Source organism: Mytilus californianus, unplaced genomic scaffold (assembly GCF_021869535.1).
Source record: "Mytilus californianus isolate M0D057914Y unplaced genomic scaffold, xbMytCali1.0.p SCAF_13, whole genome shotgun sequence".
NCBI classification, from domain to species: domain Eukaryota; kingdom Metazoa; phylum Mollusca; class Bivalvia; order Mytilida; family Mytilidae; genus Mytilus; species Mytilus californianus.
Genome location: NW_026262615.1, coordinates 10085722 through 10101995, shown reverse-complemented (window position 1 = coordinate 10101995; position 16274 = coordinate 10085722). Strand labels below are relative to the sequence as shown.

General features: G+C 34.6%; 2 protein-coding genes, 2 long non-coding RNA genes and 3 other non-coding genes across 16 annotated transcripts in view; 2 read left to right on the top strand and 5 right to left on the bottom strand.

Moving 5' to 3' along the window:
* LOC127723150 (40S ribosomal protein S8-like) overlaps window positions 1–16274 on the bottom strand; it is a 38232-nt gene that overhangs the window by 8358 nt on the left and 13600 nt on the right. Inside the window, exon 5 of the mRNA XM_052229651.1 lies at window positions 7227–7362. Within this exon, the coding sequence (XP_052085611.1) occupies window positions 7227–7362 (136 nt within the window). The remainder of the gene's footprint in view (window positions 1–7226; window positions 7363–16274) is intronic.
* The window catches only part of LOC127723158 (uncharacterized), a 30371-nt gene that overhangs the window by 11848 nt on the left and 2249 nt on the right, over window positions 1–16274 (top strand). The gene's annotated exons all lie outside the window — the stretch shown is intronic.
* On the bottom strand, window positions 8326–8401 carry LOC127723964 (small nucleolar RNA SNORD51). The gene has a single exon (XR_007992284.1). It is a non-coding gene; the product is annotated as a small nucleolar RNA SNORD51 (small nucleolar RNA).
* LOC127723154 (uncharacterized) lies at window positions 8470–11147 on the bottom strand. Of its 10 annotated transcripts, none has more exons than XR_007991916.1 (4): window positions 9686–11147; window positions 9500–9610; window positions 9204–9462; window positions 8470–9129 (listed from the first exon to the last, which is right to left on the bottom strand). It is a non-coding gene; the product is annotated as an uncharacterized LOC127723154 (long non-coding RNA). The 10 variants fall into 10 exon arrangements; XR_007991912.1 differs by lacking the exon at window positions 8470–9129 and having other exon boundaries at window positions 9136–9462; window positions 9686–9796; window positions 9871–11147; XR_007991909.1 differs by lacking the exon at window positions 8470–9129 and having other exon boundaries at window positions 9136–9462; window positions 9686–10078; window positions 10116–11147.
* Window positions 10353–10430, bottom strand: LOC127723962 (small nucleolar RNA SNORD51). The gene has a single exon (XR_007992282.1). It is a non-coding gene; the product is annotated as a small nucleolar RNA SNORD51 (small nucleolar RNA).
* LOC127723963 (small nucleolar RNA SNORD51) lies at window positions 10750–10825 on the bottom strand. Its single transcript, XR_007992283.1, has one exon. It is a non-coding gene; the product is annotated as a small nucleolar RNA SNORD51 (small nucleolar RNA).
* On the top strand, window positions 11635–15199 carry LOC127723144 (zinc finger protein 862-like). Its single transcript, XM_052229644.1, has 3 exons — window positions 11635–13751; window positions 14207–14336; window positions 14630–15199. Exon 1 carries the CDS (start codon window positions 11695–11697, stop codon window positions 13144–13146), a length of 1452 nt encoding a protein of 483 aa, XP_052085604.1. The 5' UTR covers window positions 11635–11694; the 3' UTR covers window positions 13147–13751; window positions 14207–14336; window positions 14630–15199.

Here is a 16274-nt window from a genome sequence, read left to right as displayed (position 1 = left end):
AGATATAGTCACAATGCAGAGAGTCACTTATTTACTACATTGCACTAGGACAAAAAGTCACAACTAATTAGTTCATGAACATGGTTTAATGAACATTTATCAAATATTAATTTAATCATACAACAGATATAGTCATTAACACCATGAAGTCGGTTCACTTAAAAGAGACTATATAACATCTGGTTTTCTTAACAGTTATTTTGAAAGATGCAATTAAAAAATTTTAAAAAATTGTTTTATATATATATATGTTATATATTTCTTAAAAAAAAACATTTCCTGCATTTAGAAGGTTTTTGTCATGCTGTTGAAAAGTCAGAAATTAATTCATTGTTTAAAACAATCTTCAGAAATCACTTTTATGACTATTTTCCTGTTATGTCAACATTTATTAGGGGACAGTTGTTATAGTAATTAAACTTTTGACACCTGTTAGCCATATAGAATGTAATGCTCTGATAATCTATATTGCTAGTCGCTTGTAATTCTATTTACCTGTAAAATTCAAACCTTTTCAAGAAAAAAATATCTTGATTTATACATGTTAAAATAACTGATATAGCAATTTTATATGTATACCAACAGTATGCAATATCATCACCCCTAAGAACTAAAGTAGTCATTTTTAATGTTTTAATAATTAATAACATACCAATATCATTCATTTTTATAAACTGAATCATGCCAAAGGAATAAAGTTTTCCCTCATCAAACATTTTTTTACTAGAATTGATAGATAAGTCAGTCAAAAAAAGCATGAAAATTTCAATTGACCAGTATTTGCCAGTATTGACCACTTGGGGAGTATTGTCCAGGGCGGTAAATACCACTGGTAAATACCGGGGGGGTAAATACCACCCAACCTTGCGCCAACATCATATATAGATATAAGAAGATGTGGTATGAGTGACAATGAAACAACTCTCCATCCAAGTCACAATTTGTAAAAGTAAACCTTTATAGGTCAAAGGACGGTCTTCAACACGGAGCCTTGGCTTACACCGAACAGCAAGCTATGAAGGGCCCCAAAAATGACTAGAATATAATTTTTACACTAAAAACTCTTAACTGTTTATTTTTTACCTTTTGTAGTGAGATGTGCCAATGCTAATACAACTGCAAACCAAATACCATTGACTTTTCATAAGTCGTTCCCTTTAAACAAACCTAAACACAAACATTAACTTGTAAACTATGTAAAAGTTTCAAAGTCAATGAACCATAATTAGGGGGTGGGGTTATATAATCTCCATGGAAATGAAACTTGCAAATGCCAATACATTTGCATACTGAATATCATTGACTTAACATTAGTGGTTCATCTTAAACTGACCTAATCACAAACTAATACATGTAAACTAAGCAAAAGTTTTAAAGTCAGTAGACCATGACTGAGGGGTAAGGACCAAATATTCTCTATGGAAATGAGATGTGCTAATGCTTATACAACTGCAATTATCATTGACCTACCACTATAAACGGTTCCCCTTAAACTGACCTAATCACAAACTAATACATGTAAACTAAGCAAAAAGTTTCAAAGTCAATAGACCATGACTGAGGGGTAAGGACCAAATAATCTATGGTAATGAGATGTGCCAATGCTAATACAACTGCATACCAAATATAATTGACCTACCACTAGTGGCTCACCATGAACTAGACCTAATCACAAACTAATACATTGTTGAAACCGCCGTCGCTAGAAACAGCATACCTATGTCTTGCTTTTTGACTCCATCAAGGCGAGACAAAAAATGAATCATCAATCAATCAATCAGTGTTATTAATGATTTATTTCAAGTTCTTGTTTTGCTGATCATTTCACTCTACATAAATTTTCTTTTTTTGTTATGAATTTTTATGACAAAAGAGACTGTAATGAATCAAAGAACACCTGTGTAGACATGGCTTAAGGTGGTTGGAAAGCAACCTTCACCCCAGTCGCCAAGTAGCCTGAGCCCTGCAGACATCAAGTAACGAAAAAAAGCTCATGGCTCTTTTGGCCATGTGAGCCATAAAAGGGTTGGCACGTCAGTCAAGATTTTGATGAAAAGATGCTTTTAATGGACTATCAAGGGAAAGCTTCTAATCTAGGCTTAAATTGGTGCTTAACCAAACTAGAGGCTCTAAAGAGCCTGTGTCGCTCACCTTGGTCAGTATGTGCATATTAAACAAAGGACACAGATGGATTCATGACAAAATTGTGTTTTGGTGATGGTGATGTGTTTGTAGATCTTACTTTACTGAACATTCTTGCTGCTTACAATTATCTCTATCTATAATGATCTTGGCCCAGTAGTTACAGTGGAAAATATTTTGTAAAAATTTACAAAAATTTATGAAAATTATAAAAAATTGACTATAAATGGCAATAACTCCTTAAGGGGTCAATTGACAATTTTGGACATGTTGACTTATTTGTAGATCTTACTTTGCTGTACATTATTGCTGTTTACAGTTTATCTCTATCTATAATAATATTCAAGATAATAACCAAAAGCTGCAAAATTTTCCTAAAATTACCAATTCAGGGGCATCAACCCAACAATGTGTTGCCTGATTGGTCTGAAAATTTCAGGGCAGATAGATCTTGACCTAATGAACAATTTTATTGTCAGATTTGCTCTAAATGCTTTGGTTTCAGAGATATGAGCCAAAAACTGCATTTTACCCTATGAACTATTTTTTAGCCATGTCGGCCATCTTGGTTCGCGGGCGGGTCATCGGACACATTTTTTAAACTAGATACCCTAATGATGATTTTGGACAAGTTTGGTTAAATTTGTCTTGGTAGTTTCAGAGGAGAAGATTTTTGTAAAAGATAACAATAAAATGCTCCGCAGGGCGCAGCTTGATACGACCGCAGAGGTCGAACCCTGAACAGTTGGGGCAAGTATGGACACAACATTCAAGCTTGATACAGCTCTGAATTTGGATTGTGATTAAATATTTGACACAGCATAGGTTTCTGACACAGAATGAATGTGGTCTAAGAACTTAAAAATTTTAAATTGGACATTCACCTATTATGGTCCAATATCTAAAATCTAAATACATGGTTAGATTCAGCATATCAAAGAACCCCAAGAATTCAATTTTTGATGAAATCAAACAAAGTTTAATTTTGGACCCTTTTGACCTCAATGTGGACAAAGTTGATAACGGGGCCCAAAAATCAAAAATCTAAATACATGGTTAGATTCAGCATATCAAAGAACCCCATATATTCAATTTTTGTTGAAATCAAACAAAGTTTAATTTTGGACCCCGATTTGGACCAACTTGAAAACTGGGCCCATAATCAAAAATCTAAATACATGTTTAGATTCAGCATATCAAAGAACCCTAAAAATTCAATTTTTGTTAAAATCAAACTAAGTTAAATTTTGGACCCTTTGGACCTTTAATGTAGACCAATTTGAAAACGGAACCAAAAATTAAGAATCTAAATACACGTTTAGATTCGGCATATCAAAGAACCCCAATAATTCAATTTTTGATGAAATCAAACAAAGTTAAATTTTGGACCCTTTGGACCTCAATGTGGACCAATTTAAAAACGAGGCCCAAAATCCAAAAACTTAATACACGGTTAGATTCAGCATATTAAAGAACCCCAAGAATTCAAGTATAAAACCCCATTGAAATTGATCAAGAAATAAGCAATTTATACAAAGTATCTTCTTTTGCACAATACTGTGCAATTGAATATTTCTTGCTATTGCGCAATACTGTACAATTGACAATTTCTTGCTATTGCGCAATATTGTGCTATTGGATATTTCTTGCTATTGCGCAATACTGTGCAATTGAAGATTTCTTGCTATTGCGCAATACTGTGTAATTGAAGATTTCTTGCTATTGTGCAATACTGTGCAATTGAAAATTTCTTGCTATTGCACAATACTTATTATATAATAATTTACACATCCTGTTTGGTGTGTATCTCCTACCTTATCATTATTATTTGCTTTTAAATATAAATCAGAAATAACCAACTTAACATGGAAAATTTTAAAAGAAAAAAAAAAGGAAAAAAAGAAAAAAAAAAATCCCCCCCCAAATTTTTTGAACCCCCTTATGATTCATCACCCCCAATCTAAATCCCAGCCTTCCCTTTGTGGTATGGTACCTTGCAGTACAATTTCAGAGAGATCCATACACTTGAACACAAGTTATTGTCTGGAAAACTAGAAAAATGCTTATTTTTGGCCCCTTTTTGGCCCCCAATTCCTAAACTTTTCGGGCAATTACCCCAAAACTCAATTCCAGCTTTTCCTTTGTGATATGGAACCTTGTAGTACAATTTCAGAAATATCCAAACACTTACACACAAGTTATTGTCATGAAACTAGAAAAATGCTTGTTTTTTGCCCCTTTTTTGGCCCCTAATTCCTAAAATTTTGAGGCAATTACCCCCAAAATCAATTACAGCCTTCCCTTTGTGATATGGAACCTTGTGGTACAATGTCAGAGAGATCCATACACTTACACACAAGTTATTGTCTGGAAGTTACAAAAATGCTTATTTTTGGCCCCTAATTCCTTAACTGTTGATACCATAACCCCCAAAATCAATCCCAACCTTCCTTTCGTGGTATTGAACCTTATGGTAAAATTTCATAGAGATCTATTCACTGAAACTAAAGTTAGAGTGCGAAAACCAATGTGTCTTCAGACGACGCCGGACGACGCCAACGTCATACCAATATACGACCAAAAATTTTTGCGGTCGTATAAAAATTTACGAAAAATGGTTAAAAAGTGACTATAAAGGGCAATAACTCCTTAAGGGGTCAACTGACCATTTTGGTCATAGTGACTTATTTGTAGATCTTACTTTGCTGAACATTATTGCTGTTTACAGTTTATCTCTTTCTATAATAATATTCAAGACAATAACCAAAAACGGCAAAATTTCCTTAAAATTACCAATTCAGGGGCAGCAACCCAACAATGGGTTTTCAGATTCATCTGAAAATTTCAGGGCAGATAGAATTTGACCTGATAAACAATTTTACCCCATGTCAGATTTGCTCTAAATGATTTGGTTTCAGAGATATAAGCCAAAATCTACATTTTACCCCTATGTTCTATTTTTAGCCATGGCGGCCATCTTGGTTAGTTGGCCGGGTCACTGGACACATTTTTTAAACTAGATACCCTATTGATGATTGTGGACAAGTTTGGTCAAATTTGGCCCAGTAGTTTCAGAGGAGAAGATTTTTGTAAAAGTTTACTGACGACGGACGCCAAGTGATGAGAAAAGCTCACTTGGCCCTTTGGGCCAGGTGAGCTAAAAAGTCTGGATCCTAACAGTTCTTTACCCAAGTCATAAAATGTGTCAGGTTGGGCAAGAAAATTAAGAGTAGGTCCAGAAATAAGCCATTAGATTTTCTCAAAGTTTCATTAAAATCCAGCCATTGGTTGAAAAGGAAGAGCAGGGCTCACACTAGTAGGCGACTGGGGCGATAAAGTCTCTTTCCCGTCTGTCAAAAGCGATATCTAGTCGCCCTGTTGTTCACAATACTCGCTTTCAGTCGCTTTCGTCATCTGCAATTTTCAATTTTTACCAAGTCGATGAAACAGCAATTTTTCATTGAATAAAGAAATTCAAAGAAATAAAAAATTAATTTTCTTTAGAAAAGAGGTTAAAGCATTGACTTTAAAGTTGGTTGCATGTTATTTCATAAAGACAATTTTTTATCACTTCCAGTAACTTACTCGAGAGCGTACATCAATTATTCAACTTTCGGCAAAATAAGTTTTCGAAGAGTTGAAGATAAATTGTCTGGACACATGAAAATATAAAAGGAGACAAAGAAGCACTAAACCCCCCCCCCCCCCCCCCCCCGATTCAGTCAGTGGTTGATAATAGGGCCTTTAGGTCTCTGGTGAATAATCCTTTTTATGTGAAGAAAGAAGAAATGAAACACAGTACTTTTATTTTAACATAAACCTCAAACATTTTATTATCAATTGTAATCACCAGAGCACAGAAAATATTTGGCATTATCAGAGTAACTATGACAACACCTTCACATTGGGAGAAGTTACGCTGGTGTCAGAACGACTACAGCACATCTCCCTGGGGTCAAAGTGGTCATCATCATTTAAAGCCATAAATCAAAAATAGACATTCCTAAGGTTTTTCTACTAAAAATCGGGTACTTCGAACTGATTCTCTGCAAACTAGACTTATTTCAAGGGAAGCCGGAGTGCCTGGAGAGAAAGGATTCAACCACCAACCTTCGGCAGGAAAACTGACAAATACTGGTAAAGAGAATTTCTCTTATAGTTCAGTACATTTACTGTAGTGTCATAAACAAACATATAGGGTTGTTATCATGGGAGAGAAGTACATGTACATTTTTTTTCTGCTTGTTTTATGTGAATACTAGTAACAAATGTATGTTTATCCTTAGCAAAAATTCATCTAAAATAACACTTAGTTAATTCAAAATTTTGACTGGCGTAAAGTTTGTAAATTTGATCAATGAAATGAAAGCAACTACAGTTACAATTCCCTCAAGCAAATTTACCATAGACCAATTTGGTTCTTGAATATTTCACACTTTTACCTTTCCATTTCTTTTTGTCTAACGCTGTCATATTAACTTTGATCTCATGTGCATAACCTACTATTTTTTTCACTAAATGAAAATTTATCAGTACTATCAGTGTAACTATGACAACCAAGTCACAGAAAGTAGTTATGCTATTGTCAAAACGACGTAAGCACCACTTTCTAGGTTTAGAATTTATCATCACTTAGTACTGATGTAAAGCACGGTCACATTCCAAAAAATAAATGGAGAATGTGTATATGGGACACAGATGAAACCCCGCTTGCATATAACGTTTTAAAGGGACATAACTCAAAAACGGTAAACGTGACACCACCCAAATTTGAACTTGATCTGTATTTTGTGGAAATAAGCATTTACTTTGACCTATAATGGTTTACTTTTATAAATTTGACTTGGATGGAGAGTTGTCTCATTGGCACTCATACCACATCTTCTTATATCTATTGTGCATCATTCCCAGGAGTCCATAGCCCTAAAATGAAGCTAGCCTACAAATTTTCTCCACACTATTGCTTGATACTATACTGGGCCACCAAAAATATTGGCTGGGCTACCATTTGAAAAATTTATTTTCCATCTTTACAACACTGAAATGTTCACAAGACCTGACTCCACTCAGGCTATAATACCTACCCATAACACGACTAGCACTGAATTGTTCATCCAGACCTTGCTCTACTTTAGCAATCTTTTGTCTTTCCTGGTATTTCTTCACAAGTTTCTTGGAAGCTTTGTCTAATTTGTTAAGAACACCTTCTTCTTGTTCTGTCTGAAATGGGGAAAAGATAAAAATTTCAAAATACATGTATGACAATTAGCATTTAGCTTTAAATCATGCTGTTCATATATATAGGACATCAGACCCATTTCTAGGTAAAAATAGGGGATAGAAGCATTTGCACATACAAAACACAGTGTGCATTGATTGAGTTAAGAGGGTATCTTTGAAAGTCAATTTTTGAGGTGAAAATTTGAAAGCAGCAAAAATAAAGCAACATGAATGTGGTAATTATATTAGTATCAATTGAAATACATGTGGATAGTGTCCACATGTGGACACAGATGATGCCCCAGCTTGCATATCATATAGTTATAAAGGGACATAACTGAAAAACGGTAAAAGTGACGCTACCCAATTCAGCAATTTTTCTATTTGTAAACACGTATAACTCTAGAACGGTTGTGTAAAAGTTTTATAACATTTGGTTGAGACAAACTAAAGTTAGAGAACGGAAACGAAAAATTCAGCAATTTTTATGTTTATAAAGGGACATTACTCAAAAATGGTAAAAGTTTTCTCACCAAATTTCGTACTCAATCTGTATTATGTAGTAATAAGCATGGTGTATAAGTTTCATAACATTTAGTTGAGGAAAACTAAATTCAGAAAACGGAAACAAAAAATTTGTATTTGATCTTAATTTTGTGGTAATGAATATTGTTTATAGGTTTCATAATGTTTGGTTGGGGCAAACTTAAGTTACAGAATGGAAACTAAAATTTTTGCAATCTTTCGATTTATAAAGGGGCATATAATTATACACTCAACACTGAGGTTGTGAGTTTGTATACTGCATGTGGCACTGGCAAGTGCACTTGACTCCAATCATAATTGTATATCTCTTTATTTATATAATGTTAAATTGAAATGGATTAATTCACCTACAGACAAACCAAATGTCCCGATTTATTTCAGTGATTGGTGTTGAAACAAGCCAGGACAATGTTTGTACAGTACCATCAGATATAAAATAATCCATCAGGACTCAGCCGAAAGATGGTGTTAGTTTTAATCATCATTGATACTGAATTCAGACTGTTTCTTACCACTTACCCCTTGCAACCCTCGCCAAACTGTCGTCACCATTAACCCCTCAAACCCATGTCAAATTTTTGTCACATTTACCCCGCCAATACTTGTCAAACTGTTGTCACCACTTGCCCCTCAAACCCTTATCAAACTATGTCACCATTTATCGAACCCCTGTCAAATTCAATGTCACAAATTGCCCCTATAACCCTGGTAACTGTTCGTCATTTAATCAACATGATAATTACATATCTCTGGAACATAGTAAATTTGGTCAAGTTATAACTGGATCCTGGTTCTTAGTTCCTAGCAACGTTTCCAAATTTAAAATGATATGTTGGAAGCAAATGTATGTTGGCATTGGCAACCAGTTTCCAGTAGTTCGATGCCCCAGACTATTACAATTTTATTCTGACAAGCAATAAAAACAAAACTCTAATTTACACACACAAAAAATAAATGTGGATAGTGTTTGTCACTGTATATTTTTGGGTCGGCACCTAATTCCTGGAATCATTGTCAAACTGTATGTCAACACTAATCCCTTGAACCCTTGTAAAACTTTATTTCACATCTTACCCCTATTACCCTTTCTAATCAGAAGTGTTGTGTTCAACTTTTGCAACCTTTGTCAATCTGTCATCATTTAAACCCCAAACACTTGTCCAATGATATGTCACCACTTAAACCTCAAACCCTTGTCCAATGTTATGTCACCACTTAAACCTCAAACCCTTCTCCAATGTTATATCACCACTTAAACCTCAAATCCTTGTCCAATGTTATGTCACCACTTATACCTCAAACCCTTGTCCAATGTTATGTCACCACTTATACCTCAAACTCTTGTCCAATGTTATGTCACCACTTAAACCTCAAACCCTTGTCCAATGTTATGTCACCACTTATAACTCAAACTCTTGTCCAATGTTATGTCACCACTTAAACCTCAAACCCTTGTCCAATGTTATGTCACCACTTAAACCTCAAACCCTTGTCCAATGTTATGTCACCACTTAAACCTCAAACCCTTGTCCAATGTTATGTCACCACTTAAACCTCAAACCCTTGTCTAATTTTATATCACCACTTAAACCTCAAACCCTTGTCCAGTGTTATGTCATCACTTATACCTCAAACTCTTGTCCAATGTTATGTCACCACTTAAACCTCAAACCCTTGTCCAATGTTATGTCACCACTTATACCTGTAACCCTTGTCCAATGTTATGTCTTCTTTTAAAACTCAAACCCTTGTCCAATATTTTTGTCACCACTTAAACCTCAAACCCTTGTCCAATGTTATGTCACCACTTAAACCTCAAACCCTTGTCCAATGTTATGTCACCACTTAAACCTCAAACCCTTGTCCAATGTTATGTCACCACTTAAACCTCAAACCCTTGTCCAGTGTTATGTCATCACTTATACCTCAAACTCTTGTCCAATGTTATGTCACCACTTAAACCTCAAACCCTTGTCCAATGTTATGTCACCACTTATACCTGTAACCCTTGTCCAATGTTATGTCGTCTTTTAAAACTCAAACCCTTGTCCAAAATTTATGTCACCACTTATACCTCAAACCCTCACCACTTAAACCTCAAACCCTTGTCCAATTTTATGTCACCACTTAAACCTCAAACCCTTGTCCAATGTTATGTCACCACTTAAACCTCAAACACTTGTCCAATGTTATGTCACCACTTATACCTCAAACCCTTGTCCAATGTTATGTCACCACTTAAACCTCAAACCCTTGTCCAATGTTATGTCACCATTTTAACCTCAAACACTTGTCCAATGTTATGTCACCACTTAAAGCTCAAACTCTTGTCTAATGTTATGTCACCACTTAAACCTCAAACCCTTGTCCAATTTTATGTCACCACTTAAACCTCAAACCCTTGTCCAATGTTATGTCACCACTTAAACCAATGTTATGTCACACAGTACCATCAGATATAAATTAATCCATCAGGACTCAGCCGAAAGATGGTGTTAATATTTTAATCATCATTGATACTGGTTTCAAACTTTTTGTCAACACTTAATTCCTTGAACCTTTTGTCTAACTTTATGTCATCTTACCCCTTGAACCCTTGTCAAAACTAAACGCCACCACTGACCCATTAAAACATTGTCAAACTCAAAGTCACCACTGACCCCACAATTCTTTGTTAAAACTATATGTCACATCCTACACATTGAACCCTTGTTTAAACTATATGTCCCATTTAACCCTTTGAAGCTTTTTCAAGACTATATGTCACATCTAACCCTTTGAATCCTGGTCAAAATACACATCTAACTAACATCTCAAACCCTGCTTAACTTGTTTGCCTCACAGTACCATCAGATATAAAATAATCCATCAGGACTCAGCCGAAAGATGGTGTTAGTTTTAATCATCATTGATACTGAATTCAGACTGTTTCTTACCACTTACCCCTTGCAACCCTCGTCAAACTGTTGTCACCATTAACCCCTCAAATCCATGTCAAATTTTTGTCACATTTACCCCGCCAATACTTGTCAAACTGTTGTCACCACTTGCCCCTCAAACCCTTATCAAACTATGTCACCATTTATCGAACCCCTGTCAAATTCAATGTCACAAATTGCCCCTATAACCCTGGTAACTGTTCGTCATTTAATCAACATGATAATTGCATATCTCTGGAACATAGTAAATTTGGTCAAGTTATAACTGGATCCTGGTTCTTAGTTCCTAGCAACATTTCCAAATTTAAAATGATATGTTGGCAGTGATCGGGAAGGTCAAGCGCCATGCGCCAATTGCGCATCTTTACAAAAAATGGTGCATAGAGTCACATATGTCAGCGCCAGAGTGGCGCACAATATTTTCGCTTCGTATCTAAACGTTTAGACATCGTAAATTAAATTTCCGATTGTGTTCCGTGTCGCCATATTTGTGTCCAAAACGGTGTAGTGTTTCGCTCCATTGACCGGACCACCATAACATTTTCGGGTCGTCTCGGGCGTTTTGCTTCATGTTCACGATAGCAACATGTGGTATATCTGATTACCAAAAATGAAACGTAATTAACAATGTTCTAAATATTTCAAAGCAAACATCTTTAAGTCTGTGAATGTTGGCTTGTATAGACTAGAAATTTTCACAAATTATAATATTTAAATTAAACTTGCTATAATTTCAATTGACCCAAGGGCTTTTTTTATTAAATCTTGTAATTGTCTCTATAAAAAGGCGCTTAACTGTCCTTGTCAGTTTTTTGGTCTTTGGTTCGTTTTTTAAATTTTGTAAAACATGCCTCCAAAGAAACAGCGAATTGTGGTTTTGCCCGGACAAAAAACATTACTTTCTTTTGTTGGTCGGGATAAAAACAATAATTCAGAAAATGTCGAGGAAATGCCCCAAACGTCCAACACAAATACGGACATTCCGGATGAAAATATGGCGGTCGATGAAGACCCAAAGGAACTTGAACATGACAAACGCGACGGTCCCGGTGAAGGTATTGTAAATAAAGATCCCCGCAAATATCGCCCGGTTTGGGAAAAGTTATGGCCGTGGCTTTTGTATGATGGCACGAAAATGTATTGCAAATCTTGTCAAAAGGCTGGCAAGAAAAATTCCCTTGCATTAGGCTGTACAACATTCAAAACAAGTACAATGTCTAGACATCAAGAGACACCTGACCACAAACAGGCAATATCTGTTCCAGTACATCAGCAAGAATTTACTAAATCATGTAACAAACTTAACAGTGCTGAGGATGAAGCTGTTATTCTTGCAATGATGGCAGTTTATTGGTTAGCTTCAGAAGATTTGCCTCTTAATAAATATGAATCAATGATTAATTTTTTGAAAAAAATAGGGGTCACCAAACTTGAAAACTTAAAAGTCAATGAAAGAACTAATTATGAAAGTTATTATTCGGCTACAGAAATTCTTGATGTCATTGATTCAGAAATTGAATCTGAAATTGATGAAAAAATTTCCAAATCGCCTTATGTTACTATTCTAGCAGATGAAAGCACTGACATTTCTAACCGTAAAAAAATTACCATTAATGCAAGGATTATTAACCCAGAAACATCAATTCCTGAAACTGTATTCCTACGGGATAAATCGTACGCTGATGGAACTGGCGAAGGTTTGACATCAGTTATTATAGAGGAAATGGCAAAACACAAGATTACAAATGACAAACTAATAGGGTTTGGCTCTGATGGAGCAACTGTCATGTCAGGGTCTGATAAAGGTGTTAAAGGGCGATTGATGGAATTAAACCCACACATGGTACATATTCACTGTATGGCTCATAGGTTAGCCCTTTGTACAAGCCAAGCAGCAGAAGGTGTTCCATTGATGAAACATTATCAGGAATGGCTGACTTCTGTATTTTATTATTTCAAAGCATCCCCGACAAGAGAAGGCGAATTACATGAAGTTCAGTCTGTACTAAATTTACCAATATTAAAATGCAAAGAGATACATGCTGTCAGATGGTTATCCTGTTTTGAGGCTGTGCAGGCGGTTTATCGTAGTCTTGATGCTCTCATTTCATACTTCCATAAAAGGCAAGCATCAAAGGACCCAAAGGCAAAGGGCTTATTAAAAAAAATGGCAACAACTAGTTTTATATATATCACTTATATGCTGATGGATGTACTACCAATAGTGTCGAAGTTATGCTTAACCTTACAAAAGCAAGACCTTGATGTTGCTGTTGCAAAGGTACGTACCACAAAGTAATTATTGTTTTTACCAAATATTATTTCCGGATGATGGCCATCATGGACCATCTGAATAAATTTTATTTTGATATGATATCATTAAAGAAAAGTCACCAAATCATAAGGAAAAGACAAAAGAGTCTTGACAAAATTATGGGTCGGTACAAGAAAAAAAAAAGTAAGAACTTCACACTATGACTAAATAATACAGAAAAATGAATAAAATAATGGATATGAGTTACTAACTACTACATCTACGGTCATTTGGTCTCTGTTGTGACAATCTTATTGGCAATCATACCACATCTCCTTATTTCTTTACTTAATTGTAGTACTCTTTCTTAAGAGTTATGTCCCATTGTTGCATACCTTTAACAAACAAACTTATGCTTAAAATGTCTTCTGCTGATTCTAGGTGTGTCTTGACAGATGCAAGAATGATCTTTTGAAGTACAAGGAAAATACCCAGATTTTTCCAACTCATTTGGAGAAGTTTGATACTGATGTACAGTTGACTGATGGCCATCAAGAATTCAAAGGACACATTCTTTTTAAATCCAACACAAATTTCAATGCATTAAAGAGTTCGTTTGTGAACAAACTCTTGGACAATATAACTAAACGGTAATTACTAGTTATTGCAGCTGTGCTACAGCACTGGGCTTCATAGTTCACACCAAATGTGAAATTAAATTTTAATTGCTAGTATAGAGTATAAATTTATTAACAAACTACAAATAACATAAGTAGCTAAGCTGTAAAGTAAGTGGTAAAAATTAATATTTTATGAAATTATCTCTTAATCATATGTTATTGTTACATTCACATCAAAGTAGTTATCATTCAGTCTTTAGTTTTCTGTGTTGTGTTTTGTACACTGTTATCTTTCCTTTGGTCATTTTCGATTTTAGCCATGCATTCTCAGTTTTTCTTTCAACTAATGAAATTGAATAGATCTTTGGTATATAACCTTCAGTCTCTCTTTTTTCACTATAAATATTACAAACTGAATCACTTAACAATGGGTAAGCCTCATAGATTCTAATCATTATCAATCAAAAAGTATTTATCCATTTCAGGTTTCCGCAGCAAAGTCTTATGAATAATTTCTTTGTTCTGGCAATGAGAAGTATCAATATGGAAGATGATCCTGACAAGTTCGGAGTAACAGAAGTTGGTGAACTCCTAGACCATTTTGGGGAAGAGAAGGTTTTAATTTGAATTTTGATTGATTGTTTGATTTTTCCAGAACTAACTTTTACCATATCCTATGACAGTTCAGTTCAGTTGAATGTTTGACATTATATAACATGTTTTTTTTAAATCTAATCTGTGTCAATGCGATCATCAAAATTAATAAAATGATTTTAAGTTAGTGTGACTATATAAAGCTAAAGTTAAACAAAATTAAAAAATTTATTCTACAGAATTGCATAAATGACATTGATTTTTTTGCCATTTACAGTTCAAAATTGTTTACACTTTATTCTTTTTCATTTCAGGTACACAAAGGAAAAGTCTCTGTCCCCATATTTGATAGAGATATTGTATTGAAAGAATGGAGGGAAGCAAAGATAATCGTAAAATCACTTAAATATCCAGTAGACAGAATGAAGCATCTGTGGCAACTTCTGACTGAACATCACAAAGAAGATCTACCCAATATCATTAAGCTGGCACAAATATCCCTTATCATTCCTCTACACACTGCTGACTGTGAGAGGACATTTTCTATTCAAAACCAAATATTGACCCCAAAAAGGAACCGTCTTAACCATGAACAGTGTGACAAACTTATAAGAATCAAAATTCATGGCAAGGGTTTGGCACAACACAACTTTAAATCTTCTCTTGAAAGGTGGCAAAAGAAGAAGAATAGACTCTTGAAATCAAGATCAAAATATTCTAGTTAAACTTAATGTCTAGATCAGCTAATTTTAGGCTGCCATTGACATTGTTAAATGTTCTAGTCACTCAGTTTAACTTTATTGTTTTTGCCCAGTATAAAATAATTTAAAACAGAGAAAGAGTTATGATTTTTATCTTTTATTTTGTTACTTCTATCATGTCTATGATGGATCATGGTACATGTTGCACATGGTGTATTGTACTGTATTGTTTGATAATTGATATGTTTAAGTTTCATCATGTTTTCTCAAAATAATAAAATTTAATTAATCACAGATTTTTAAATGATTATTTAAAAGTACAGGATCAGTCCAGATCAGATGTCTGTTACATAATGATCTCATTTCCTTAATCATAATTCTGTTCATTGAAGTAGTGTTAGTCTGGTCATATGTTGTTCAGTTGAGTTCTATAGTTTTTTCATAAGTCACTCACAAAGTGTTGATTTCTAAGTGATGTAACATATGATAAACACATACAATGTCAGTCTTTGTCACATATATCAGCATGAACTAAGACCTAAATTATCATTTTTTCACTGAAACTACTAAAGCAGAGGGCCAATACAAATTAGAATCATAAGGTTAGTACCTCTTTCCTGAAACATACAATTTTTTGTTTTTTTTTTTGTTATAAATCAATGGCCCATTCATTTGACAACATGGCCCATTAAATCTCAAATTGGCCCATGAAATTTTTTTTGGGGGGGCCCTGGGCCCATACTGAAAAAATCTTTCCAGATCACTGTGTTGGAAGCAAATGTATGTTGGCATTGGCAACCAGTTTCCAGTAGTTCGATGCCCCAGACTATTGAAATTTTATTCTGACAAGCAATAAAAACAAAACTCTAATTTACACACACAAAAAATAAATGTGGATAGTGTTCGCATGTGGACACAGATGATGCCCTGTTGCATATCATATAGTTATGAAGGGACATAACTGAAGAATGGTAAAAGTGAAGCTACCCAAATTTGAACTTGATCTGAGTTTTGTGGTAATAAGCATTGTGTGTAAGTCTCATAACATTTGGTTGAGGCTAACTTAAGTAGAGAACAGAAACTAAAAATTCAGCAATTTTTCTATTTGTAAACACGCACAACTCTAGAACGGTTGTGTATAAGTTTTATAACATTTGATTGAGACAAACTAAAGTTAGAGAACGGAAACGAAAAATTCAGCAATTTTTATGTTTATAAAGGGACATAACTCAAGAATGGTAAAAGTGTTGCCACCAAA

Excerpts from the sequence above, each read along its gene's own strand:
- LOC127723144 (XM_052229644.1), top strand. The coding sequence starts at position 11,695 with ATGCCTCCAAAGAAACAGCGAATTGTGGTTTTGCCCGGACAAAAAACA.